The sequence below is a fragment of the Pseudomyrmex gracilis genome, unplaced genomic scaffold, assembly GCF_002006095.1.
Source record: "Pseudomyrmex gracilis isolate BER0280 unplaced genomic scaffold, ASM200609v1 scaffold_422, whole genome shotgun sequence".
Taxonomy (NCBI): domain Eukaryota; kingdom Metazoa; phylum Arthropoda; class Insecta; order Hymenoptera; family Formicidae; genus Pseudomyrmex; species Pseudomyrmex gracilis.
This window is the reverse complement of record NW_018021006.1, coordinates 1368-28159: the sequence shown is the minus strand read 5'-3', so window position 1 is coordinate 28159 and position 26792 is coordinate 1368. Positions and strand designations below refer to the sequence as shown.

The following is a 26792-nucleotide window of genomic DNA, read 5'->3' as shown; positions in this document are numbered from 1 at the left end:
GCTCCTCCCAGTCTGTCGCTACGACGCAACAGACTGGTCCGTCCTTACGCTGGATGCACGCTGATTAGCGGATCTTTATTAATTAATATTTCGTTAATTATTGCGAATCTTGCAAAGTGGTATAGAACTTTTCGTCTTAGAATAACCCCTTCTACCTACGGGCGGTTAGACGGCAATTATGGAACATTCTGTATACAGGGTGAGGCAGTTAAAACACGCCACCTGAATAACTTGGAAAATATAAGTTTTATAAAAAAATGTTTAAGAGAGATAAAAGTTATACGGTTTTAAGAGGGAAAAATGATAACCCTATCAATTTAATTACAGATAGCGCCACTTTCAAGATTGCATTATGGCGGTTATTTTTTAAAATAGAAGTCAATTCTTTTTAGAAACAAAAGTTGTAAACGGCAATGAGACAAATACAACGGGTTTTTATTTTTTGAATTTGGATTATTTTTCACTGAGTTACAGCGTTCCAAAGTTTACGCACATTCACACACACACGCTAACACAGGCCCCCTGAATAACTCGCTTACTTTTCATCGTAAAAAAAATACATCAAATCAAAGTTGCTTAGTTTTGGAAGAGGCATAATCTAATATTAATAGTTTTTTTTATAGGTGAAAGTAAGAGATATCAAAGTCATCTTCATATTTTTAAATAGAGTAATATATGTTTTTTTATTTACCTTTTGATAGAGCGTTTTAAACTACTATAAAAAACTATTAATATCAGATTATGTCTCTTTCAAAACCAAGCAACTTTGATTTGATGTATTTTTTTCTACGATGAAAAGTAAACGAGTTGTTCAGGTGACCTGTGTTAGCGTGTGTGAGTGTACGTAAACTTTGGAACGCTGTAAACTCAGTAAAAAATAATCTAAATTAAAAAAATTAATATATAGTATATACACACACACTATATATATAGTTTATATATACTATATATAGTACAGTATATATATAGTATATATAGTACTACTATATACTATATATACAGTATATACAGGATGTTTTGCTCAATTGTCTCATCGCTTGTAGGCAGGTAGAAAGGGTTATTCTAAGACAAAAAGTCCTATATCACTTTGGAAGATTCGCAATAATTAACGAAATATTAATTAATAAAGATACGCTAATCAGCGTGCATCCAGCGTAAGGAGAGCCCAGTCTATTGCACTGTAACAACGGAATGGGAGGAGTTAATAGAATAACATGTGCATACATAGACAGCATATAGGCTGCGTTCGGGCAGCGCGCTATCCGCGCTATTGTATTCCGTCGCTACGGCAACAGACTGGGCTGTCCTTACGTTGGATGCACGCGTATTAAGTTTGGTGCGTACCAAAGCTTTAGTACGTGTACGTTTACATTGAACGTACTAAGGGAAAAAAGTAATACAAATTTTTTTTTCTTATTGAGAGAATAAAGGTACATGCCACAAGTGCTCGCTTATGTGGCTTAAGGTTACAATACAGTTTATAAAGGGTGCTTTCCAGCTACGTACACAGGCGACACTGTATAACACAGTGTCCACTAGTGTGAGAAAGAAAATTAGCGGATCTTTATTAATTAATATTTCGTTAATTATTGCGAATCTTCCAAAGTGGTATAGAACTTTTCGTCTTAGAATAACCTCTTTTACCTGCTTACAAGCGGTTAGACGGCAATTACGGGACACCCTGTATATACAGCTGTGTTTCAGCGAGTGTGTACGCTCAAAAATCGCTATATCTTTTGAATAATTGATCAGATTGTTACCAAACTTTGCAGAAACATTACTCTTGAGATAACAGTTTTTTACAAGTTTCAAGGTTGTTCAAGGTTATATATATATGTATATATGTAAGGTAAAAGTGCCTATTATAAGATACCTTTTTAAAAAAATTTGTAATTTTTTAAATATGTAATCTTAACTTTTAGTTTTATATCAAACTTATGGGAAATATATTCAAGTTTTATCTCTAAAAGTTAGCAATTGATAATAGCCATACTTTGTTTTATGTGAATTTTTTAAATCAAAAGTGCCACTTTTGCTGATTCAAAAAAAGAGTTCCTAATATGAGACACAAGGGATTTATTTCCTATAGGAATCTTAGCAACAACAGAACTATCGTTATTCTTAACATATTGCTCAATNGTATGCTTTGGAACATTGAATTGTTTAGATGCTTTAGAATATCTCATTTTTTTACCTCTTACTGCTTTAACAGCCTATAATTGACTGTAAAACTACGATTGCTTCTATCTGAAAATATAATTACTAAAAACGTACTATTACGTCAAATAAAGAACTTGACAGAATAAAGAACTTAAGAGTTCCTAATATAAAGTACCTCATATTAAGAGCAACTGCGTGTCTCATATTAAGGAATATAAAATTGTAGAAAGTTTAAGTTTATTCCAATAAAGTATGTAACAAATTGACAAAACTACATGATAAATTATAGTACATGTGTACATTTAAGTAAAGTGAAATGACAATGAAACCTATAACATAAAAGTGTTAAATATATATGTTAAAGTTATAATAATTATTTTTCTTCTCTGCGCGTACGCGATATTTGCAGACTCCTTCGCAGATACCACGTTACTTTTGGAAGTGAGCGACACTAACGAAAAGTTTGATGTTTTTGTGTAAATAATGTGTTACAAATACGCAGTTACGAATTTGTTGCCGTTTACAAGAAATAGGTCGCTATCTCGTATTAGGCGACTACCTCATAATACATAGGCACCTTTACCCTACATACATGTATAAATAGAAAATAAAAAAGTGCTCTTTATGAGAATAATTTGTACAGACACGTGAATGACTTTTATGTGCTAAGTGTGAGAACCTGCAAGGCCCAACAATCGGATTCTAGGACGAAACGTAGCAACAAGAGATAAGAGAACGAGCGATAAATTTGCATCTTTGTCGCTGACGATCAATATACAGGGTGTTTGATAAGTACCGTCTCATCGCTCGTAAGTAGGTAAAAGGAGTTATTCTGAGACGAAAAGTCCTATACCACTTTGGAAAATTCGCAATAATTAACGAAATATTAATGAATAAAAATCCGCTAATCAGCGTGCATCCAGAGTAGGGACAGCGTAAGGACAGCCCAGTCTTTCGTGCGTACGGGGGGGTTGCTTGCCAACAAGCGCCGTACGAATCGTACGGCCCGCTTGCCCTCTGATTCCCGTGTCTACTCTTCGAATTCCTGACGCGCTGTGTATACATGTTATTCTAATAGATCCTCCTATTCTGTCGCTACGGCACGTACGCACGAAAGACTGGGCTGTCCTTACGCTGTCCTTACTCTGGATGCACGCTGATTAGCGGATCTTTATTCATTAATATTTCGTTAATTATTGCGAATTTTCCAAAGTGATATAAGACTATTCATCTTAGAATAACCCCTTCTTTTTGCCTACAAGCGGTGAGACGGTACTTATCAAACACCCTGTATATGCAGGGTGTCCTAGAATTGGTGTAACATCTCTCGTGAACAAATAGAAGGAGTAAAACTGAGTCAAAAAGTTTTATACCATTTTGCTAGATTCGCAATAGTTACCGAGATCTTAATTAACAAAGATCAGCGAATAAACATGCATCGGGCTATCTTACTCGTTTAAGACAGCCCAGTGCGCTTTGCGCGCTTACGGTGTTACCTGTAGGAGCATATGGGAAGAGCTAATATAACAGCATATACTATAACATATACATATTAAAATGTAATTGTGCAAAGCGCGCCGGGCTGTCCTACGCGCGGAAGATGCACGCTTATTCGCGGATCTTTGTTAATTAAGATTTCGGTAACTATTGCGAATCTAGCAAAATTTTATAGGACTTATCGACTCAGTTTTATTTCTTCTACCTGTCTACGAGAGATGTTACACTAATTCTGGGACACCCTGTATAGCCGGAAAATTGACACTTTGACGTTGAATTCGGACATTATTCCTGTTGTATAGTACAAAGTTTTATACATTCTGTACGTATATATATAGTATATATAATAACAAAATTCATCATTGTAAGTCTTACTTTCCTTCATCCATCTCATTCATGGAATATTCGATATAATTGATCAATACGAGAGAAAAAACTAGATGCAAATCCGATAAATCGCTAGTCGCGTAGCGTTAATTTTTTCAATACTCTCTATTATACATCATTTTTAATTGATCCATTAATACCCATCAACAGTTTGCGAATTATTATTTTGTTCAGTCGTCGACTCCGTCGTGCCAATTATGTGTGACCATTAAAGGGCTGATAAAATTCTCTCTTCAATCACATTTTCCATACAAATAATATAAAATAACAAATTATATCATATTGTTGTACAATCATGTTCACTCACACGTACAATTGTTTGCTGCAAGTTAGGCAAATATGTCTAGCAGTTCACATGTGTCTTGAAGTTTTCTCTCTCAACAAAATATTTTAATATTTATATATTAAAATATGTACAAATATATTAATCGATAACACGTTTTGCCTTTCTCCTCTGAAATATATAACATATATATCTCAATATACTATATTTAATATCAACTAGTATCGTAATAATGTGTCAAATATTTAATTAATCATTTAGCAACTACGGCCGGTTATCATAGTCAGGTTAAGAATGTCCGATTGTTAGGTCTTTGCGAGAAAATGCGTAATACAATGACGCGTGGATGATGACGCCAAAACGCGCTAGTATGTGCTATCTGAAATACTTCCCTTTTCTTCAAAAGGGTCCTGCTTTGCTTGAAAAACATAATTCGGCATTGGTATCAAAAAACACATCGATAAAATCAATGTATTTGAGAAAGAGAAGTACGAAAATAGAATACTTGACAAAATAAATGTAAATAAATATGTAATGATAAAATAAGACGTAACTAAATAACGGAATGATTCAGATTGTATAAAATTTAATGTATTCTTTTTTTGTTAGATATTAAAAAATGAACTTGGAAAGTTTTTCTACATCTCAAGTACAACTCTTAATTATGATTTATGTGTTCTGGAATATAAATCACAATTAAATCGCACACATATATCATTATAAAATATGTCAAAGGTTATAATATTACTTTTACGAATTTTCTCAGAAGTGTAAATATATTGTATAAAAAATGGTAGAAAAAACGTTGGATACCATTGCCCGGTTAAAGTGACGAGTTAATGTCTATTACACACATTTATTGTGCATTTGTATAAATTCCATAATTTTTCGCGTTGCTATTTGTCTTACAACGTCGACTTTAGAATGCAGAGCTACATCTCTTCTTTTTTTTTTTTTTTTTTTTTTTTTTTAATATTTGTCGAGCGTTTTGCTCGATATATGATCTTTATCTATTTTTATAAAATCGTCGAAACAGTCTTTTTCTATATATTTTCTTCGAAGTCGTTTTCTCCTTTTTCTTCTCTCTTCGTTTTCTTTTTTTTTGTTTATCTTCACATCATTCTCTGTTTTGTGGTAGAAAATTATAAACGTCAGAATACGCGGAATAGTAGTATACAATACACAAAGAATGAAAAGCGGATATCAAAACTTTGGTCTCGATCGTCAATCGATCAACAGGTCAATCAATTTCTAAATTTCGATTGCCGTGCTCACTGGAGCACTCTTCTTTCTCGTAGTGTTGGTTTCACAGTTCGTATAAAAAGATTGCATTTTATAATATATTCTGCATATGACAAAAATAAATTTATAATTCTTTGTCTCGATATTTATTAAAAAGTTCGTAACTCTATTTTGTTCTCTCTCTCTCTCTCTCTCTCTCTCTCTCTCTCTCTCTCTCTCTCTCTCTCTTTCTCCCTTTCCAGAGAAATTATTGTATCTTGCGACAAATTTTGAAACGCACATTATTGGTAATGTAATAATGAATACTTTTCAGCTACGTACACAGGCGACACTGTAACACAGTATCCACTAGTGTGAGAAAAAGCATATCAGTGTGTCTCACTCACACTAGTGGACACTGTGTTACACAGTAATACCTGTATACATAATTGGAAAGCACCCAATGTATTACGAACACATCAATATCTTAACGTTTAATATCGCACTGAATTGACTTTGGATGAGATTCAACTATCTATTAAATATCTGCGTGTCGATTAATATCTCTGACAGGCGCGCCATTGATGTTTACACGCGTGTCCCGCGCGGATCTTGCAGCAAAGAGCACGATTTAGTATCAAAATTCATAGAACCATTAGAAACAATGACATCACTTATTATATTCTTCTCTTTTATTTCTGTAGACACGCTCGGAGAGCATAAAGTGTTACAAAATCGCGAGGTCGGAAAAACACACGCGAGATTAAACGAAGAAACGCGACGCTCGTATACGATTGTTTAGTTTAAACGCATTTACTAAAACGTTTTAAAACCGCGTTTGAGGTAAAATTCTAGAATGTTGAGTTCGTAAATTAAAACTTCGGGAACTAAATAAATAAAAGATTATTTACATACTACGAGCAACAAGGATGCCGACAAGATCGATCGACTTCGAGACCGCAACGTGACACTTTCAAATGGTCCAAAATCTCGTCTAAAGATCACGCCAAAAGTATCAATAGTACGTGGCGTGTACTAAAAAATCACGCTGTGTCATATCACGAGCGCAACGGATCTGCTAACCAGTCCGAGCGAGCGATAAGCTCGAAGGTTTTCTCTTCTCTCTTATTCTATAAACTTGAGAGAAATGTCAGTCAGTTTTCACTCAAAATATGCAATCTCACGAATTCTGTATTTAATTTGCGACACACACTCATCCGTCGTCCGAGATGGAAATAATTTTATGTTATTATTTTGCTGTGTGTTTTGTAATGTCACTTTTTATAATATCTGTAGATGCGGAATTAAATAATTGTCGTTAATTTTTTTTGCTATTTACTGTGGTTCAAGTAAAATAAATGTAAAAAAGAAACTGAAGATAAAAAGATAATACAAAAAAAAAAAAACGATAATTTATCATGATATTGTTTTTGTTGACAATGTGTATGTATTTAAAACTTGCTTCGTGTACTTCAAAATAAGAAATATATATATTTTTTTGGATATCTTAGAACTAAAATGTACAAGATCGTATAAAGTAAAAACTGCACTAAGTATAAGAATAATAAATTAAAGTTTTGTAAAATTCTCTGTGGTCTTCCCTAAATTTTAAAAATACAATTACTTAATAAAAAAAACTAAACGACTCGCGGTATATAATAATAATAATAATAATAATAATAATATACTAATCGATTATGTATATAATATATATGTATATATACATATATATGTAAATATATAAATTGTCGGTTTGTTCTAAAAATAAAAATATATATTTTTTTTTCTATAAAAAAAACGTCACGCAATATAATCTAAAAATACTGTACACAATTGCATTAGGAAATGAAAATTTGCCCTCACACTAGCATTTTCATTTCCGAATAATCGCGGATGATTCGGATGCGTTTCTCTGTGTTCAATTCTCGTTCGAGAACACCACTACGCAAAATAAAGTGAGTTAGTATAGAACAATTTTTAAAATAATCCTCTTAATAACAATCGTCCTCTTTGATAAATTCAATCGATCTTATTGTGAAAATAAATAAACAAAATTAACAATTAGAAGTCAAAATACGAAAAAATCATAAAAAATTATTTATAGGTTAAAAAACTATTTATAAATTAAAAAACCAAAGATTAGCATGACCTCTATAAGTGATCTTCACACATTTTCAGTTTTATATTAATTTGTAGTTTGAGACAAATTATTGTAATTTTATATGTAAACTTTATATAAATGTATAAAAAAATAAAAACAATTTGCCATTTTAGATTTTTCCTATATCTCCCAAAAAAGAAATTATTTTATGTGAACGTTCAGAGACCTGCTTCTTGACTAAACTAGATTATTGTCGAGAAAAATGTCATAATTATTATGTTTTAGAAATACAAAAAAAAAGAGATAAATATTTCAAGGAATTCCATGGCAATGACCTATTTTATCAAGGAGCAGGTCTCTGAACGTTCACATCTATTGCAATCGAGAACGATTGCGGATTGGTATCCGACATGATTTTTTTTCAAACGAGTTGTTGTTCCGTCGCGTTTTCTCTGTTAATCAACTGTCGTAACATCATTTTAAGAAATAGAGAACAGGGATATATTTTATATTTATAATATGTATACGGCAAAATTTTTAAATATGCCACCTTATAACCATCAAATAACGTCAATACATTTCTCTTTTGCTCTATCTTTTTTTTTTCTCTCTCTCTCTCTTTCTCTCATTTGGTCTAGTTATACTTTTGCATGCTTTCCCGTGTGTATGCTATTTCGCAATTTGCAACTCTCGCACGTGTTTCATGGAGCTCGACATACAATGTCTCGCTGTGATTTGCTAATTATACCTATAGTAATTATATCATTAGCAATAGTAATGGCTTTCCGTTTATCGTCCGAGTCTGAACAACCGCGGATAGCGTTCTAGGACAAAATGTCGACTATAAAGGCGGAAGTTCATCATTTACTATGCGTCCGAGAGCTCGCATCTTATTACGTTTAGTCTTAAATAAAACCGTCATAAATAATTATTATTGCTACTGAGAGAAAATATTCTTTTATTCGTGACCAATCCCTGTATATATGTTAGCGTCAAAACCCGAAGTCCGGGCAGTTTTAAGATTGACTGGTCAATACACGAAAAAAAGGTTAGGGTTAGATTAGGGTTAGGTTAGATTTTTCGGGCATTGACCAGTCAATCCTAAAACTGCTCGGACTTCGGGTTTTGACGCTAACATATACATTTAAAGCATTTAAAACTTAATAAAAATTTTATGTACAAAACTTGAGTTTCTCATTATATATTAATAGAATGAAACTAAATCCACGATAATTAATAAGATGCGAGAACTCGCGTGTAAAATAAGACAAGAATACGCTTTTTCCGGTTTGACACGCGCACACTTTTACACATGCGCGCACGCAAAACTTACACACTTTGACTAAAAGTATATATTCCCTAAAGTCATACAAGTTGCAACACTGCAGCAGCTCAATAATAAGTCAGCATCCTTGTGCCACACCCACAGCCTCAGAAGTTTACATATAATCATACATGCTAAATTCTACGCCAATGTGTCGCTGATGTGTGTATTAATGCATATATATATATATATATAAAATAAATATATACAGGGTGTCCGACAATCACTTTAACATCTCTCGTAGGCAGGTAGGAGTAAAACTGAGTCGAAAAGTCCGGAACCATTTTTTTTTATTACATATAATAAAGGAGTAATTATTGAATAAATCAGGCCAATCAGCGCCGACCTTTAGCCGAACGCATGTCAGTGAACCACGGGTTTGGTGTGTGTGAGCGCTCCGCGCGGCTCACTGACGTGCGCTCGGCTAAAGGTCAGTGCTGATTGATTTATTCAATAATTACTCCTTTATTATATGTAATAGGAAAAAATGGTGTTCAGGATTTTTTGACTCAGTTTTATTCCTTCTACCTGCCTACGAGAGATTTTAAAGTAATTGTCAGACACCCTGTATATATATATATATATATATATATATATATATATATGTATTTATTATATAGTGTTATTATATATATATATATATATATATATATATTTATTTATTTATTATATATATATATAATTTCATGGTTTATTTATATATATAAATTTTTATATTTATAATACACGCGCACGCGCGCGACAATTGGTGGGCGTCCAAATATTACAAAGAAGCAAGTGCAAATGCAATCTCTCTTATCATACTATATAATAGGGATTAAATATTTATCTCAATTAACTTTTATGCGATTTACACTAACAGAGGTATATACATACAGCTTTGTCTTTTGTTTTCTTTTTTTGTTTCAATCAAATACCATTCTCCTTCGTTACGTCGCTTGGGCAAACTAAAACTTTTGTCAAACAATCATAACAGTTTGTCTTATAAATTACAATTAATCGTCGAGTTACAACTGTAATAATCGAATGTGTATCTATTATAATCTTGCGCTTTATTGTTTAAATACAATTCTAAGGAATATTATTTTACGTCTTCGTGTAAACTATCGAGCTGCATAAAAAATTACGCGGATGATTTCTCCGCGCGCGTTGACGCCTCTTTGCTTTCACTTATTTATAATACTCACACAGAGACACGTCTAATTATTCTTAGCGCAGTACGTCGCGATGATCTCGGGTGTATACGCTTGATGTCAACCGCTGATATTGCCTTAAAATATACGTTTAAGATCATAACGGTGTATGTATAACGTGTAGAAATGTATGCGATCTTGTGTAATACATATTTTATATTACGCGGTGTGTACATATTTAATTTAGAATTGTGCAATGAAGATATTAGAGCCATTAGTGCGACTACTGCTGCGGATGTGGTTAGCTGCGACGTATGCTCTCTCTCTCTGTCTCTGTCTCTCTCTCTCTCTCTTTCTTTCTATCTCTCTCTCATTGTTTCTCGCTGCTTATTTATCGAGTATAATGAGATTGCAAGTGCATTTTCGCGTTATGCCAGATTCGCTCGATGATCCCCGTCTTTTTCTCAAATAATTCTTATTTTCTAAGTTCTCGGACTCCGATAAATGCGTCAGGGTTTCTTTTCAAGGTCGCGGCTTTTTCTTTCACAGTTCAAGTATATTTAATCGGAGCGTAACCAAAGACGTTTTCGATTTATTTTGCTCGTGCACAGAGCCTTTGATCTCAACCTTTTTTCTCTTTTCCCCGACTATTTCGAGCTTGTTCCGTTTATAACGCGTCGTTTCAACATATGGGAAATCGAAGAAAAAAGAGCTCTTTGCATCTTTGCAACCGAGACAAGACAATTCCTTGCAATTGGAATCGAGTTTTCCATAAAAACTCGCCCTCGTTCTTTTTTCATTCGACAACTTGATCGCTCTCTCTCTCTCTCTCTCTCTCTCTCTCGCGCGCGTTTTTCCCATAAACTTTATCTGTATTATACTTATATTACATCTTCAATTCTTCACCGGAAATAAATGTACAGTTCCTCTCATTCCCGCGTTTTAACTTAGTTCAATAAAACTCTAAGCTCAGTCTAATTCAGGAGCGCTGCCTTGTCGTTACTATCCCAAATTCGGATTCAGCTGCCATTTTTTGTTTTAAATTCTTCTTAATGGAGATTCATAACATGGACGTTTCTGTTTCTGTACACCTTGCAAAGCGTAATTATTTCGCTTCCTTTTCCTCTTTAAAAGCTAGCTCGCGTAACTCTTCTAAACATTTGATATTATTTTTGCGCGAACAAATGCACGTAATCGAACTATATCAACGATTCACACCATTTTTTATATTCCGTAATATAAGTTACTACGATCTCTCATATAGTTTCCTTACTTTAACACCCTGCAAATAAACGTTCCTCTAAACTTGCCAATTCCCTTAATCGTTTGACTAACTTAGCCATGAAGTTTCTTCGCAAAAAAACGTAAACGAGCAGCCGTTTCTTAGTATCAAACTTTCTTCGCAGAGTCCAAAATAAACGTTTCTTAATTCCCAAAAATCCACAACAGGAAAGTCGCTCTGCATTCGGGAAGGTCAACGTAGATTTCTTAAAAAATTGGACGATCTTCCACATCTACACAATAATATAGTTAGAGACTGCAACTCGGGGACAAGCTCAAGGTTTCCAGTGAGGATCTAGTATTCTCGTGTAATCACGTTACACCCAGGAGTCGCCAGCGGCGGCGACAGTCGCGCTCGGGGGCACCTGATTGGCCACCGTCGTGACTGCCGTCCCCGTGCCGTCCGGCACTAATCCGACACCATCGGATATCCACTGATTGCTACCGCCTCCACCATTACCGCCGCCGCCGGGCCCAGTCACTCCGCCACCAACGGGTATCGTGACGCCGCTGCCGACTTGACCAATCACTTGGCCGCCGCCGCCGCCACCACCACCCTGGCCCACCCCCAGCTCGTACTGTCGCTTCTTTTTCTTCTCCAAATTAACTTGCGCGTAGAGCGGCTCACCGGGTTTCGGCTGCTGCAACACACACACAGAAGCCAACGGTTAGCCAAGTGCCTGCTGCCGCTGCTCGCGCGCTTCTCCTTGCGAGAGTGGGCGGGCGAGGGTGGGAGGGAGAACCGCGCGGCGCCACGACCCTTCAGATGCTGAAAGAAGCTTAGATACTTTGCGGGAGATTTAAACAAAAAATTGGATTTAAACAAAAAAATACAATGCATTCTCTCTCGATTATCGTTCTTTGTTGCGTGAAAACTAAAAGTCATGAATATGTAAATAATAACAAGATAAGAAAAAATCGAGAATACATTGAAAAATCTACGCGAGGACGTGATATGTTTGGCCTTTATTTAGTCAAAGTTATATATATATATATTTGTATATATATATATATATATATATATGTGTGTGTGTGTGTGTGTATGTGTGTGTGTTTTTGCATTTTTATTACACTGCGCTTTAAAATATTCGGCTACAAATACAAAATATAACTATCCGTTATGTAAATAATAAGAAGTCGAGATACATATGGTACAAAGATGTACGCGTGAAAATCGTATGTGTTGTTAGTCTCTCTATATGTTTCTCCACTTTTGTGTAATATAAATAAAATTGTACATAATAATATTATGTTATTTTTGTTACACACTAAAAAAATGTGTAAAGTTAAAAAATATAAACATAAATATTATACATAGGATTGATAACGGAAATAAACGAAATCATGTCGTAATTTGGTAAATTTTTAATATTTATAATAGATAATATTTTAGAGTAGCATGTTTATACAGTGTATAGACGAAAATTAAACCTGATTTTTCTAAACTTGATATCATTCTATATATAATAGTAGCAAAATAAAAACTCTATGTAAAAAATATTTTCAAACATAACATAAAAGACACACAAATTCAGAAATCAAAAGTTAAAAATAAATAAATTCATTCCCAATTAATTTTGTCTAAACTTTGTATATACAAAAATCTGACACAACAAAGATTATTAACACTATAATAATTTAGCTTCAAACGAGATGTGTGTGTTTTGTACAATTTTCTCACTCTCGCAGTTAAAAAAAACTAAATAATATATTATCTCTTTCATGAAAAATCAAATTTACTTTTTAGCTCGACATATAAATGTCTGTATTTCATAGTTTGACAATCTCATTTTCTTAAGTATAAGTTAAACTAATTACTGTCGGCACAGACGTGTGTGTTTGTAGGCAGTGATTTTGTCAGTCGTAACTTCTTAGTTTACGTGTTCGCCCCGAAGATAGAAGTGAAAAGTACAAAACGACACAGATAATGCGAATATTCTTTTTTTTAAATCTAAAAATCTTTATAACAGTAACATAGCGCAGTGCGTTTCTCAGAGTATAATGCGAGGAAATTGTTTATCTTCGTAATTAAAGTAATTGGCGGTTTGGAAAACTGGTATGAAAACTGTGCAAAAAGTGTCTCGTAATGTGGAAAGTGGCTACGCAGCGTTATTAAAAAGAGAAAGTTGGTCCAGAGAGAGTCCGTGCAGTAATATAAACATTTAAATTCTCAATATAGCTCTCGTAGTCTAAAGACGTAGACTAAATGTCAAATACATTTTACACGTATAGCGATTAATTTCAATGTTTACTTGAATGTGTATAGCACGATGTTTTTATTAAAAAAAAAAAAAAAAAAAAAACAGCTTTTTAGTGCGTGCAGCACAAGTTTTGTTTCTGGTATTTAATTAAAGAAAAGATAAGTAATAAAAATAAAATTCATGTAAAATAAAATATAGTGAACTCGAAAAAACTCGAGAAGACAGTAATTGCCGTATTGTAAATTGTTCAACTAAAAATATCTATACGATGCTTTGTGATGCAAAGTACAAATGTTTGATTAAAAAATAATGGAGTGATACTTTGTTTGGCACAATTATTTGTTCCAAATTTATCAATTGTTCTAGATAAATAGTTGTATCGTAAACATTCTCTTTAGGAGTCTAAGATGAAACGATATGTAAGATAATTGAAGAAAACTAAAATACATTTATATATATAATAGTTTAAATTTGTTCAAGTCCGCAAAATTACAAAAAAAACTGTAAATAAAGAAACTAAACACGTTTTGCTCATGACTTTCGAAAATGCACTCATTTTTTAATTGTATCTGAATACTTAACGAAGATTTCTCCTTAAAAATATCGGCGTTACTTTTAATTAAACATATAATGTGTGTATGTGTGTGTGTGTAACTTTTCTCATCTAAATTTTTTATTCGACAATCTATAAAGATGTATCTACTTATCGGGTATTTATTTTAGTGATGCTGTTGGTTGTTGTTACTTACTGATTGATATATAGTAGGTCGACCGACATTATTCGAATTCATGTTCGCACGTTGGATCGTTCGATCCTCATATCTCGTGCTCCCTTGACTTGCCATTGGTCGATTTAAAGTACTGCAATCGTAACTACATTTTAACGTAGAATCGAAAATCCTTAAAAGAAGTTTCGAGGACTCCGCGTGAAAAAATCTACGAAATAAATCTTGTGTAACAGTAGAACAAATAAATCATAAACAAAAAATAAACGGAGTCCCAAAGAAATCAAACTATTAACTGAACACAATAAATACGCACTTAAAAAGAAAAAACTGTAGTTTTAATGTAACGCAAAATTGTCATAATAATTGAATATGAATAAAGTCAATTTATCAAGAACTACCTATTGGCGTTGTTGGGTGAATTAGGCCCTGAATTTCTGGCAGCTACGGTTTTCGTAACAAAGTCTTGCTCCTTCCAACCGTGCTTTTTGTATACATCTCTTAGTTCTTGATGTTGCCACATGGTGTATAACACTTGACCTAAAAATACACGTAATAAAAGAAATGTAAATAAAAGAAATGTTTATGCATTTTTGAATAATTGTTCTGTTTTAAGTTTTTAACTATTTACCTGCAAATTTAAGCACACGAGGCGTGTATTTTTGGCGTTGTCTAGTAATATTCATTAATCTGTCGACGCCGCCGGCATCTAGTAATGACCGTGAGAATTCGGCGTTCTTCTTAATGACTTCGTTGAGGGTAGCGAGCACTGCGGCGATCGTATCATCGCTCGTTGCCTGATCGTGTTGATTATTTCCAGATGGTAGCTTCTGAATAAGATCCCTCATCGCATACTTGCCTATTAATTCTTTATTGCGCTGGTCTATCGCCAAATTTCTTAGCGCAGTCGCCACCGCGCAAACCACTCGATCCACCTAAAAATAAATTAATAAGTATTTTGCTTATATTACAAAATTTAGTAAGTAACTTCGCTTATATTACAGTGTTATTAATATGTACGTATATTAAGTTCTATATATAATATTAGTGATTTAGCTTAGTATTAGTTTTCTTATTTTAATATTTGGTATAAAAATAATATAACTATAAAATATAAAATAGAAAAATACATAAGCAATATATAACTAAATATAAAGTAATATATTGTATAACTAAAATATAAAGTATGGAAGTAAATAAATAAATAATAAATAATCAAAATAAGGTTTCATTAGTATCTAATTAAGAGAGAATTAAAACCTTTAAAAGCTTTAAAAGTATTTTGCATGTCTATCTAACGCATAGCGCTCTTAAAGGCTTTATTATTTCTCTTAGTTAAATAAAATAAAAAATGTGGTTAATAACATACTTGAATCTTTTGAGTTTGTACCTCCATTCTTAAGAGTTCTACTAATATAGGGAGGCCCTTCTCTTTACGAACGGCCGCGCGAATCTCGATACTCGGCTGCCAGTAACAGGCAGCGAGATTCTGCAGCGCACCAGCGGCGGCTTCCAGTGTCTCTGGATTCGAACAAGACTGTAAAAGACTAAGATATGACTGAACCACCTCCGGTTGCCAGAGCAGTTCCATTCCTCTAATTGGCTCGGTTCGTGGACTCGTCATACGCGACGTAGTGTTTTCCTTCTGGACCGGTTGACCGTCCTTCTTCTTTTTACTGCCGCCGAAACAACCCAGATTCTCGCCTGCAGCAAAGCAAAACAATAAAATTAAATACTATAGAATCATATGAGAAAAAGACACAAAGTATAAAATCAAGGTAATCAATTTCATTGATCGGTCAGATTTTATTTTAGAGGCCGTTTGAATTTTTCAGAAAGAAGTTGAATTAATGAAAATATCAGATTTCTCTTACCGCAAAATTGTAACTATTTTCAAGCAATATCGAGCGATATCGAGAAAATTTTCAATCGTGTTCTTATGTTCCTCAAGCAACCTATTACATTTCTAGATGTTGTATCTAACTTGCTAAATTAACTAAGTATGTAAAAAAAAGTCAAAACAAAATTGTAAAGTATCTGTTACACTTTGCAGCAAGCTTTTAACTTCACTTTCGTTATCTTTCATTTTTGAACGTAAAATAAACAGTGTATACAGAAACATAAATAATTGCTTTAAAATACAGAGGAAGATTAAATATAATTTGAAATAAAAAATTTTAAAAATAGGAAAAACAAACTCACGATCAGCTTATGACTTGGCAAAGCAAAGCATGCAGCAACTAATTCGCTCGATGGAGTTTATCAATGGAAAAAAGGGGGCTTACCTTGACATAAACTGTATGCTAAAAAGATCGAAACACAGTTTAATTCATGCTGAACTAGGATTCGCAAAAAATTGATATAGAAGTAAACTGAAGTAAAAAAAAAGATCAAAACCCTTTTATTCTCTAAAAAAACTAAATAAAATCAAAAGTTATAACTAATTTAAAGAAAAGAAAAAAGTACAAAGAGACACAGAATCGATTTTGTCTATGTTTATTTCTGGACACACTGTATAAGTTTGTTGTAGAAATGCAAATTAATCGACAGAAAAAAAAAAAAGAAAGAGAGAGAAAGAGATAAATTGATTTAAAAAATAATTATAGAAACAATATCTTTGTAAACAGAGGAAAATTCTCCACTACATGTTAATTCTGATTCCACCTAATTCGATTACGTTTCGCCATCATATTTTCTAAGTTCTATTTTTGAAGTGATAAAAATTTTAAGTTTTGTGCTACCTCACACTAAATTAGTCCATAAGTTTTAATAAAATTTAACACGCTACATAAACTAGCTATCTACAACTACCAGCTATACCAGAAATATCAGCAACTGCGTGACATACGAGTAATAGAATTAGTTATTAATTCGCGAGAATGATCAAAGCTAACGTAATTATTTAAATTGTAAACTGGTGAACTGTTTCAGAAACTCGCGCATAGTGCATTCAAATGGACGTTACACGACAAACTGCAGTTTAAAACATTCAAAATATTACGCATGCAATGATTTTAAACGAACTTTCGACAAATTAGTTTATATAAATTTAACGTGGGACAATTTAATTGTGTTTTAAAACTATGTATTTTACATGACAGTCACCGCACACAATAGCTGCACAAAAGTGCCTGCAGCAGGGAAGCTGCGTGTCTCCCGTTATCTAATTTCATGGTTGGTTTAAGAGGTGAATCATTTACTTCTTCTTCATTCGTCCCTCCCAATCTTTATACACATACACAAATCTCACATGCATACTAAGAGACTCGAAAAAAAAAAGATTTTACGTGCTACAAAAAGATAGCACTCTTTCGCGCGAATGCGACACTCGAGATTTTTTTCTCTAGAATTTATTTCACTTCTTGTTTACACTTTTACGGCGGGACATTTCGGGCAATAACTTTCCGCGTTATCCGAAGATATGTTTCGTGGTCGTTCACACTGATCTTTGTACAAAAACATTATTTATATAGAAACTAATAAAATATCGTTCACGCATACGTGATACCAAAATCACACATACGTGATGCCCGCCAATAACCGCTGGCAGCCAAAAATCACGTATACGTAACACCCGCTGTAAAAGTGTTAAGATGTTCACATATTGTATGCACGCAAGTCTCATCCGTCAATTTGCACGTATCGGTCACTTTGTTTTGCAATACAAAATATTAAACTGCGCTTTACCGCTCTTTTTTGCAGGAAATCGACAAATTCAATTTAATTTTAAATAGCCGTGCAATTTAATAAACTTTTATTTAAAGATATAAAGCCGGGGAATCTGCATTTCCCAGTTTTTCTAAATTTGCAAAGTCTGAATTAAACAAAATAAAATTAAAGTTAAAATACGTGTGTGAAGCTAGTTACTGTTACATATATTTCGCTTAGAGATTAAATTTGATTTAACTTCTATAAAATAAAAACCTGTGTAAATTCAGATTAAAAATGTACAGATTACAGAAAATCGAGTTTAGATTCATTTTCTTCCGTTTCTCTTTCCAAACAATAGAGATTTAGACCGCATAAATCCACATATTGAAAATTCGCGCGTGTGCCCGAAGATACACAAATTCTCTTCTTCGTTCCATTTGGTCTCACCTTTCGCGGGTGCAGCTACTCTGTTTTGCACCGTGGACTGGATCGGATGTTTATCGTAATTGGGATCCTCTACCTCCTGACAACGATAGCTCAGGTTTCTCAGGATGCACACACAATTCTCAACAATCTTGTTGCCGATGTTGGACTTCTCAATCGCCGAACGCACCACGTAAAGCAGCGCGTCCACAAGACCCTCGCATTCGCGTAAGTTCTTTCGCGCGTACTCGCCTGCGCTAGAAACATTCCTCAGCACGCCGGACGCGTTTCGGAAGACCGTAGACCAACACGTCTCTCCGTTCGACGAGCTCGGGTCCCAGCCGCTGTGAGGTATTATTATGTTGTTTACCACCATCGTTACGCCGTCATCGATGATCGACCTCTTCAAATCCTAAAATTGCAAAACTTACATAGTATCCGCGGCTTGAAAGTGAAATTAAATTAAATTCATTTAAATATAGAACGTACTTCACACGAGGACAAGTTCCATAGTACCCCTGTAACCAGCTCTTTGACATCCGCGTCCGATGTTCTTCGCAGCAGACTAATGAGAGCCGGTACTCCGCCGGCGTTTTTGATCGCGCGTTTGTTCTCATCGTTCTGCCGGCCGTAAGACAGATTCCGAAGTGCACCGCACGCGTTTCTGTACACGTCTGGATTGTCGTGTTCCAGCAGCTGCACCAACGGCGGTATGCCGCCAAGACTGCGTGTCTTCTGTTTGTTCGGATCATCCATGTAGCAGAGGTGCTGCAAGTAGGCGGCCGCGTTTGCCTTGATGACGTTGCTGGGATTGCTGAGGAAGCCGATTACTTCGGATAGGTTTGGATCCCGCCAGCGCATGGATTTCTGATCGTCATCGAGAGGACTTGCCATACCAGGCACTACTGGGTGACGCGACTGAAGTCGTTGCAAATGCACCTCGTCCTCAAAGATGCCAGGTGGCACACCTGATGTCAGCTGTACACCCGAATGACCCTCCTCGTAACCAGGCACATCGCTTGGCACAGGCCCAACACCCACGGCAGGCCCGTATCCTACAGGTCCGTATGGCGATGGCGACACGTATCCGTAGGCTACTTTGCTTTCATCTGAAACGTTGAAGAAAACATGCATCATTGTCCACGTCTGTTTTTGCTTTAATCAATTTATCGGTTTAATACGTTTGTGTCATCGACAGACTGAACTTGAAGAAGGGCATAATTCATTTATCACATTATTCATTAACAGTTTAACATTAATTATCACTTATTCACATTAACAGTTCTTACGTTATCTCTGTGATAATTGTTTATCTATGTTTAGAATGTGATAAGATTAACAAGAAGAAAGATTAAAATATAGCTGCTATAGAAATATAGACGTAACATTATCTCTTAATAATATTATGTTGCTAACAATATGTTGCGCCGGTCCAAAACCAGGCCCAAAAAACATATAGACATTTGAAAAACAAAAAACAATAATAATCAAAAACAATGTTGAAAACACACGCACAGATAATTTTTGATATTTGATATTTAATTATATTTTTTTTTCTTAATTAATTAATTATAATTTTCATGTGTAATAATTAGTATATTTGCATTTTTAGTTACATTATTGATACATTGATATTTAGATACTTGAAAAACCGTTGTTCAAAATGGAATATGGATAGTTGTCAAAGTGAATTCACAGTTCTTCGAGAAGGAAAGTCAGTGATTAAATTTGTCTTTACTATGAAAGACTTAAAGAAAGACTTAAAGTCTTTCAATGAAAGACTTAAATAGAATTGCAAGAAAGAAAGTTAGAGCGAGATAGACAAGTTATAGATTTTCGACCCTACCATGAGGATGCTGAGAGGGTTCACCAGAGTCATCCATATTCCACGTGTTGCTGATTCGATCTAGAGTAAACATAAAATAACAAGCAGCGTCAGACTCTGCGAGAGATAGTTAAAGTGAATTATGTGGTATTCTGTGCAAACCGTCAACAACGGCGGTTGGTATTTTCGTCATTTACACGACTACACGCAATCTAATCGCGATCGTAAAAACATCGGAGAGTGTAAAATTGTTAAAATCGAATTCGTTTCCGGTTCCTTCAAGAAATGCAAGTGAAGGACAAACGAAAGAAAACGGGCACTTGTTGGAATTTGTTTCTACATACCGTACTGATCTCCAGGACCACCTGGGCTCGGAGTAATGCGATAATGGTCTTGCAAAGCGGGATTTAAGCTGGGGTCAATGTCGTTATAGCTACCTTCCACATAAGGCGCGCCCTTGCGCATGTACTCTACAAAAGAGAGGAATCACTGTGTGTTTATTAAATTATTTTTCAAAAATGTTAAAATATTATTCCAATAATGATCGTAAAGAAATATTTCAAACTTTCTCTTTCTCTCCTTTGCTCTTTCTCATCTTACAAAAACTGAATTCTAAGTAATTTTATATGATTTTAAATGTGCGCACGCACGCACGGGCGCACGCACACGAATAAGCATATCCTCTGTAACTCATTTGCAAATAACTAAAAAAATGTTTTTTTATATAATTTATTCAATTAAATCGTTATTTTTTGTGTGTAAACATACGCGAAAAAAAGTTGCATGAATTAAAATTTCGCTCTAAAAAATATTCTTACGCTTTATATAACTTACATTATAAATATACAAAAAAACTCGCAACACACAAATAATTACTGAAATAACATAATTTATTAAAAAGTATAAAAGAAGAGGTCAAATTCGAGCACAAAGTAACGGATGTTTTAATTTAAAAGATACATAAATTTAATTAAACAAAGCGTAAATCTAATTAAGCAAAGCGCAAAAACGTAATATTTCGACTCTTACTTGGGTCTTCTTCAGACGTAAATTAACATATGTAAAAAACAAAAAGATCAAATGAATGTCCGAATATATATAGTCGGTGCAATTTAAAAATTATAGTGGTCATCTTCGGTACGTATGTAAAATATGGTTATCTTGTGGATGACAGTTTTGTAACTCGCAGTCAAATGCATTTTGACAAAACTGCCATCCACAAGGTAACCGTATTTTACATACGTACCGAAGATAACCACTATAATTTTTAAATTGCACCGACTATATATATTCGGACATTCATTTGATCTTTTTGTTTTTTACATATGTTAATTTACGTCTGAAGAAGACCCAAGTAAGACTCGAAATATTACGTTTTTGCGCTTTGCTTAATTAGATTTACGCTTTGTTTAATTAAATTTATGTATCTTTTAAATTAAAACATCCGTTATTTTGTGCACAAATTTGACCACTTTTTTTATACTTTTTATATTTACAACACGAGCGTTATTTAATTAATTACTTTATAATTTATCGAATAATAAAGTCGTAACATGTTCTGCAAAAACATTGTATATAATTATTAAGGTTTATCATATTTTCAGCTTGAATTATGATTTACGGATACTTGAAGAGTTACAATTAACAATAGCGTAATTATGAGATTAACAACATGCTATTAAAAATTACGAAACTAACACTTTCGTGTAAATATAGGATAACTCCGGGATTCGAGCCGCGTCGAGTTTTATGCCACATAGGTCAGGAAAAATAAGAGTGAAAATAATTTGTACATGTAGAAGGGTAATAGAAAATGAAATATAATAAATTACACCCACATAGCTCTTATAGTCTTTATTTAGTTAGCTGTCTTATATATCCTAACAGTTAGTGATATTTGGCAATAAACGTTTACCGTGTGGAATATGTCCCGTTACTGCAGGGCAGTATTCGGAAACACCACTCGTGTGCACAAGATCGTCATTTTATCTTTATTTTATATCTAATGAGCAAGTGCATGTCCATTAAGGTAGCCCCCTCTTTAGAAAATCACTATCAAATTTATATAAAAATTAAGTCCTAATTAGGTGTTAATTAGGTGCCCAATTAAAAAATTTGGTGCTCCAGTCGTTTGACAGAAAATTAAAATTAAAGTGGGGGGGGGGCTGAGTTAACGTTAAGCTGGCCCTCCCCATATTAAAAACTTATATTTTCAGTAACAAATTCTACATCAAAATTAGGTGCTATTTAAGTGCTAAATAGGTGCCTAATTAAAAACTTTTATGCACAAGTCGTTTGGCAAAAAATTGACATTAAAGTGGGGGGGCTGACTTAACGTCAAGATGCCCCTCCCCAAATTAAAAAATTATATTTTTGGTTAAAAAATCTTCCAAACCTCAACATTCTAATTAAGTGCTTTCACAATATGCAACACTTACTACAGAAATATAACAATTAGTACTTTTTCATACTACTTATTCGCGACTTTCAAAGTCGTGAGATTAAAGTCGATATCTACACAAATCGCGTTTGAAAGCCTACTTTGCGACTTTTATCTGAACAACATAACACACAACACGTCGTTTGAAGTTCATTCCGTTCAAACATCTAATTATTTTACCAAAAATTATTCTTGTCTATGATCTTAGTCATTGAGCGATACAAGCTACACAAAATCCGCGTACTAGTTAAAATCATTAGATGCTCGAACGAAATATACGTCAACGAACTTGTTGTGTGTTCCATTATTAAAATATACAAGTTTCCAATTAGAAGACAGACAGTTTATTACTTTACAATCAGCTTTAAATTCGCGAATCTAAGAGTCGCCAATACGTGCTATTTGCAAAAACTTATTATATGTTATATTTCTGTATTAAGTATAGCATATTGTAAAAGCACTTTATTCTCTGCATTCGAATACTACAACGTATGACGAATGTTTTAACGCTAACACCGATTGAGCACCTAATTTTTTTAACCACGTTTACTCTTGTGCGCTCGAGCGCGTTCAGCGACTAAGTCCCGTAATACGCGAACTTTGCGACCGCGTAACTCCCGTATCTTTCGAGCATCTAATTCGAGACTCTGCATCTGAATACTACAACGTATGACAAGTGTTTTACACCGATCGATTACACTGCGTAACTCCCGTATCGTGGTTATTAGGTGCTCGAACGATACGAGTTACGCGGTCGCAAAGTTTGCGTATGACAAGTTGTAGCCGCTTCAGCGCACAAGAGTAAACGCGGTTACAAAAATTAGATGCTCAATCGATGGAAGCGTTAAAACATTCGTCATACGTTGTAGTATTCGAATGCAGAGAATAAAGTGCTTTTACAATATGCTATACTTAATACAGAAATATAACATATAATAAGTTTTTGCAAATAGCACGTATTGGCGACTCTTAGATTCGCGAATTTAAAGCTGATTGTAAAGTAATAAACTGTCTGTCTTCTAATTGGAAACTTGTATATTTTAATAATGGAACACACAACAAGTTCGTTGACGTATATTTCGTTCGAGCATCTAATGATTTTAACTAGTACGCGGATTTTGTGTAGCTTGTATCGCTCAATGACTAAGATCATAGACAAGAATAATTTTTGGTAAAATAATTAGATGTTTGAACGGAATGAACTTCAAACGACGTGTTGTGTGTTATGTTGTTCAGATAAAAGTCGCAAAGTAGGCTTTCAAACGCGATTTGTGTAGATATCGACTTTAATCTCACGACTTTGAAAGTCGCGAATAAGTAGTATGAAAAAGTACTAATTGTTATATTTCTGTAGTAAGTGTTGCATATTGTGAAAGCACTTAATTAGAATGTTGAGGTTTGGAAGATTTTTTAACCAAAAATATAATTTTTTAATTTGGGGAGGGGCATCTTGACGTTAAGTCAGCCCCCCCCACTTTAATGTCAATTTTTTGCCAAACGACTTGTGCATAAAAGTTTTTAATTAGGCACCTATTTAGCACTTAAATAGCACCTAATTTTGATGTAGAATTTGTTACTGAAAATATAAGTTTTTAATATGGGGAGGGCCAGCTTAACGTTAACTCAGCCCCCCCCCCACTTTAATTTTAATTTTCTGTCAAACGACTGGAGCACCAAATTTTTTAATTGGGCACCTAATTAACACCTAATTAGGACTTAATTTTTATATAAATTTGATAGTGATTTTCTAAAGAGGGGCTAACTTAATGGACATATAAAGTGCATACGACTGGTGTTTCGAACGCAATCCAGCGCTTGTGTTTGCGCTTGAGTATGCGTGGTACTAAGCTTTTATTCAATGAGCTAACTTCAGCATTCTCCTCATCCATTTTTGCCCCATTCTTGCCTATTATTCATTGTACTTATACATACTATTAACATTTTTATATAAATAAATACTAGAAGATATGATCGGAAGAAAGTGTCGTAGCTTAGGAGTGTTATATTAATCATATTCTTATCCATACATGGCCAAATAACCTACTTCTATGGAATATATGGCAAAAATGCAAGGTATTTTAAAAGTTTTTTTTAAGATATAAAAAAGATTTTGTATTCATAATTTATTATTTGTAATTTTATAGTAAAACACAATATAAAGTTTTTATTGATATAGTTCATTTGTCTTTAAGGACGTTCTCCGACTACAGTGATTAGCAACCTAAATACAGTGGTTAGCAACCTAAAATATCTCTTCTCATGAGTAAGTTTGTACTGCTGTAACAAAGTTAAGTTGTGTGTGTGTGTGTGTGTGCGCGCGTGTGCGTGTGCGTGTGCGTGTGCGTGCGTGCGTGCGTGCGTGCGTGCGTGTGTGTGTGTGTGTGTGTGTGTGAGCTATTCAGCACTGCTAAGACCCGCTTACTCTGCGCAGAAGTTCAAAAATAGCTGCAGTACACAGCGCACATAAATCCAGCAAAACAAAAAAAAAAAAAGCTACAAAAGTTTGAAAAAAACGGTTGCTTGCCATATTATTCAAAATCGTATTTTAATTAGGACACTCTCCACTACCACATACTTGTTTTTTAAAAAAATCCTAAGAAAATTGTCGTCTGTAATTTTGAAAAACCCCACTTCACAAAGGCTCAGCATAGGAAATCCATGTTAAAAATGGAAATATAAATCTTCCATATTTTGGAATTTAACATTGCTACCCCTATTATCCAAAAAGGTTACGTATAAATAAAATCATAAACTATGTATATCGCAAATTTAAAGAAAATCCTAAGAAAATCAATAATTCAAAGAACGTCCTTAACATTGTAAATACTATCTGATAAATTAAGTTTTCGATAACTGCGGCTCAACCGGTTACCCTATATATCGGCGGATATACATACCGTGTGGTGGGGAAGCACGACTATGTTCTGACGGACTGTGAGGACTGTGCGGAGAGTGCGACCGCGGCATGTAAATGCCGTGAGATCCCGGGTACCCAGGCTGCGGCGGATACCCAAGATACGGATCATAATGGTCAAAACTGACCATGTACGGATCCGCGGAGTAGCGCGGATCTGCATGTTGATATTCCTGCGACATCAGCGGCACCGACATATAGCTGACTGCTCCTGGATCTGGCTCCATGTGGGAAACCTCACGCACTACTTTCGTCACGGTCGTTACCTAAAAAAAAGAGAATCAAATCAGGCTGATAAAAATATCTTTGGTAAACACTGTAATTTACAAATTGCGCAAGAGAGAATTGCGGGATTTTCGGATAGAAAATATATGTATATTAATAATATCTCACTTGTTGAGAAGTCTGTTGCTTGTGAGTTCGAATAAGCAGAGGATCTTCCTGGACAGACAAGTGAGATGAATGCAACGAATGGGTGTCCGCCTGCCCGTTACTCCCATGGTAATCCGTGTCGCTTTGTCCGCTGCGGCAGATGAATCGGAGAAATAAGAAATCGCGCCGCGGAAGTGCATTTAACTTATAATAATAACAACAACAACAACAACAACAACAACAACAACAACAACAACAACAACAATGATAATAATGCAACACAGCATGATACCAGAAATTACTATAATTAGAGACGCTTACGTGTATTGTGGCATATCGGGAGCTTTCTCCTGTAGGACGCGTCTGAAAACGAATTTCTCTTTGAGATTTATTACATCTTCCGGAAAGATGAGAATTTGGAAATAATAACAGTAAATACTTGAAAATATTCTTATTTAAAAGAAGATAACACAGTACTTTCAAGATACACTACTAAAAAGCTACGCAAAGTTTACAAAATATCACAGGACGTCTAGTAATTGGAGAGAATAATCAGGCATTTTCTTGAGAACATTTTTAAAGATTATAAGCAAATAAACAGATAGTGAAGGTCTAGACTCGAGCAAATGTGTGGTTGGAAAATATATTTACAAATATTTCAAAATTACATTTTACAAACAAACGAAACGTTTCGTCTTTTACTTGAGACTTCTTCAGTCGTAAAAGATTACAATAATAAAAAGATTACGCAATAAGAAAATAGAAAAAAATGTAACAATAATATAAAACTAATTAGACAATCATAATCACGCTGATGTTAGAAATATTGTTGTTAAAAATATGTATAGATTCTG

General features: G+C 34.3%; 1 protein-coding gene across 8 annotated transcripts; it reads right to left on the bottom strand.

Annotated features, from left to right (window-relative positions):
* Positions 1-9673: 9673 nt before the first annotated feature.
* LOC109860602 (catenin delta-2) lies at positions 9674-26320 on the bottom strand. 8 transcript variants are annotated; one of them, XM_020439816.1, is made up of 13 exons: positions 26260-26320; positions 25960-26089; positions 25550-25832; positions 20557-20682; positions 20234-20293; positions 18877-19496; positions 18412-18799; positions 16599-16616; positions 15683-16017; positions 14945-15248; positions 14715-14853; positions 14338-14524; positions 9674-12028 (listed from the first exon to the last, which is right to left on the bottom strand). In XM_020439816.1, exons 1-13 carry the CDS (start codon positions 26271-26273, stop codon positions 11705-11707), a joined length of 2928 nt encoding a protein of 975 aa, XP_020295405.1. In that variant the 5' UTR covers positions 26274-26320; the 3' UTR covers positions 9674-11704. The 8 variants fall into 8 exon arrangements, with proteins under 8 accessions (XP_020295405.1, XP_020295409.1, XP_020295410.1 ...); XM_020439820.1 differs by having other exon boundaries at positions 14338-14461; XM_020439821.1 differs by having other exon boundaries at positions 14338-14449.
* Positions 26321-26792: the final 472 nt, after the last annotated feature.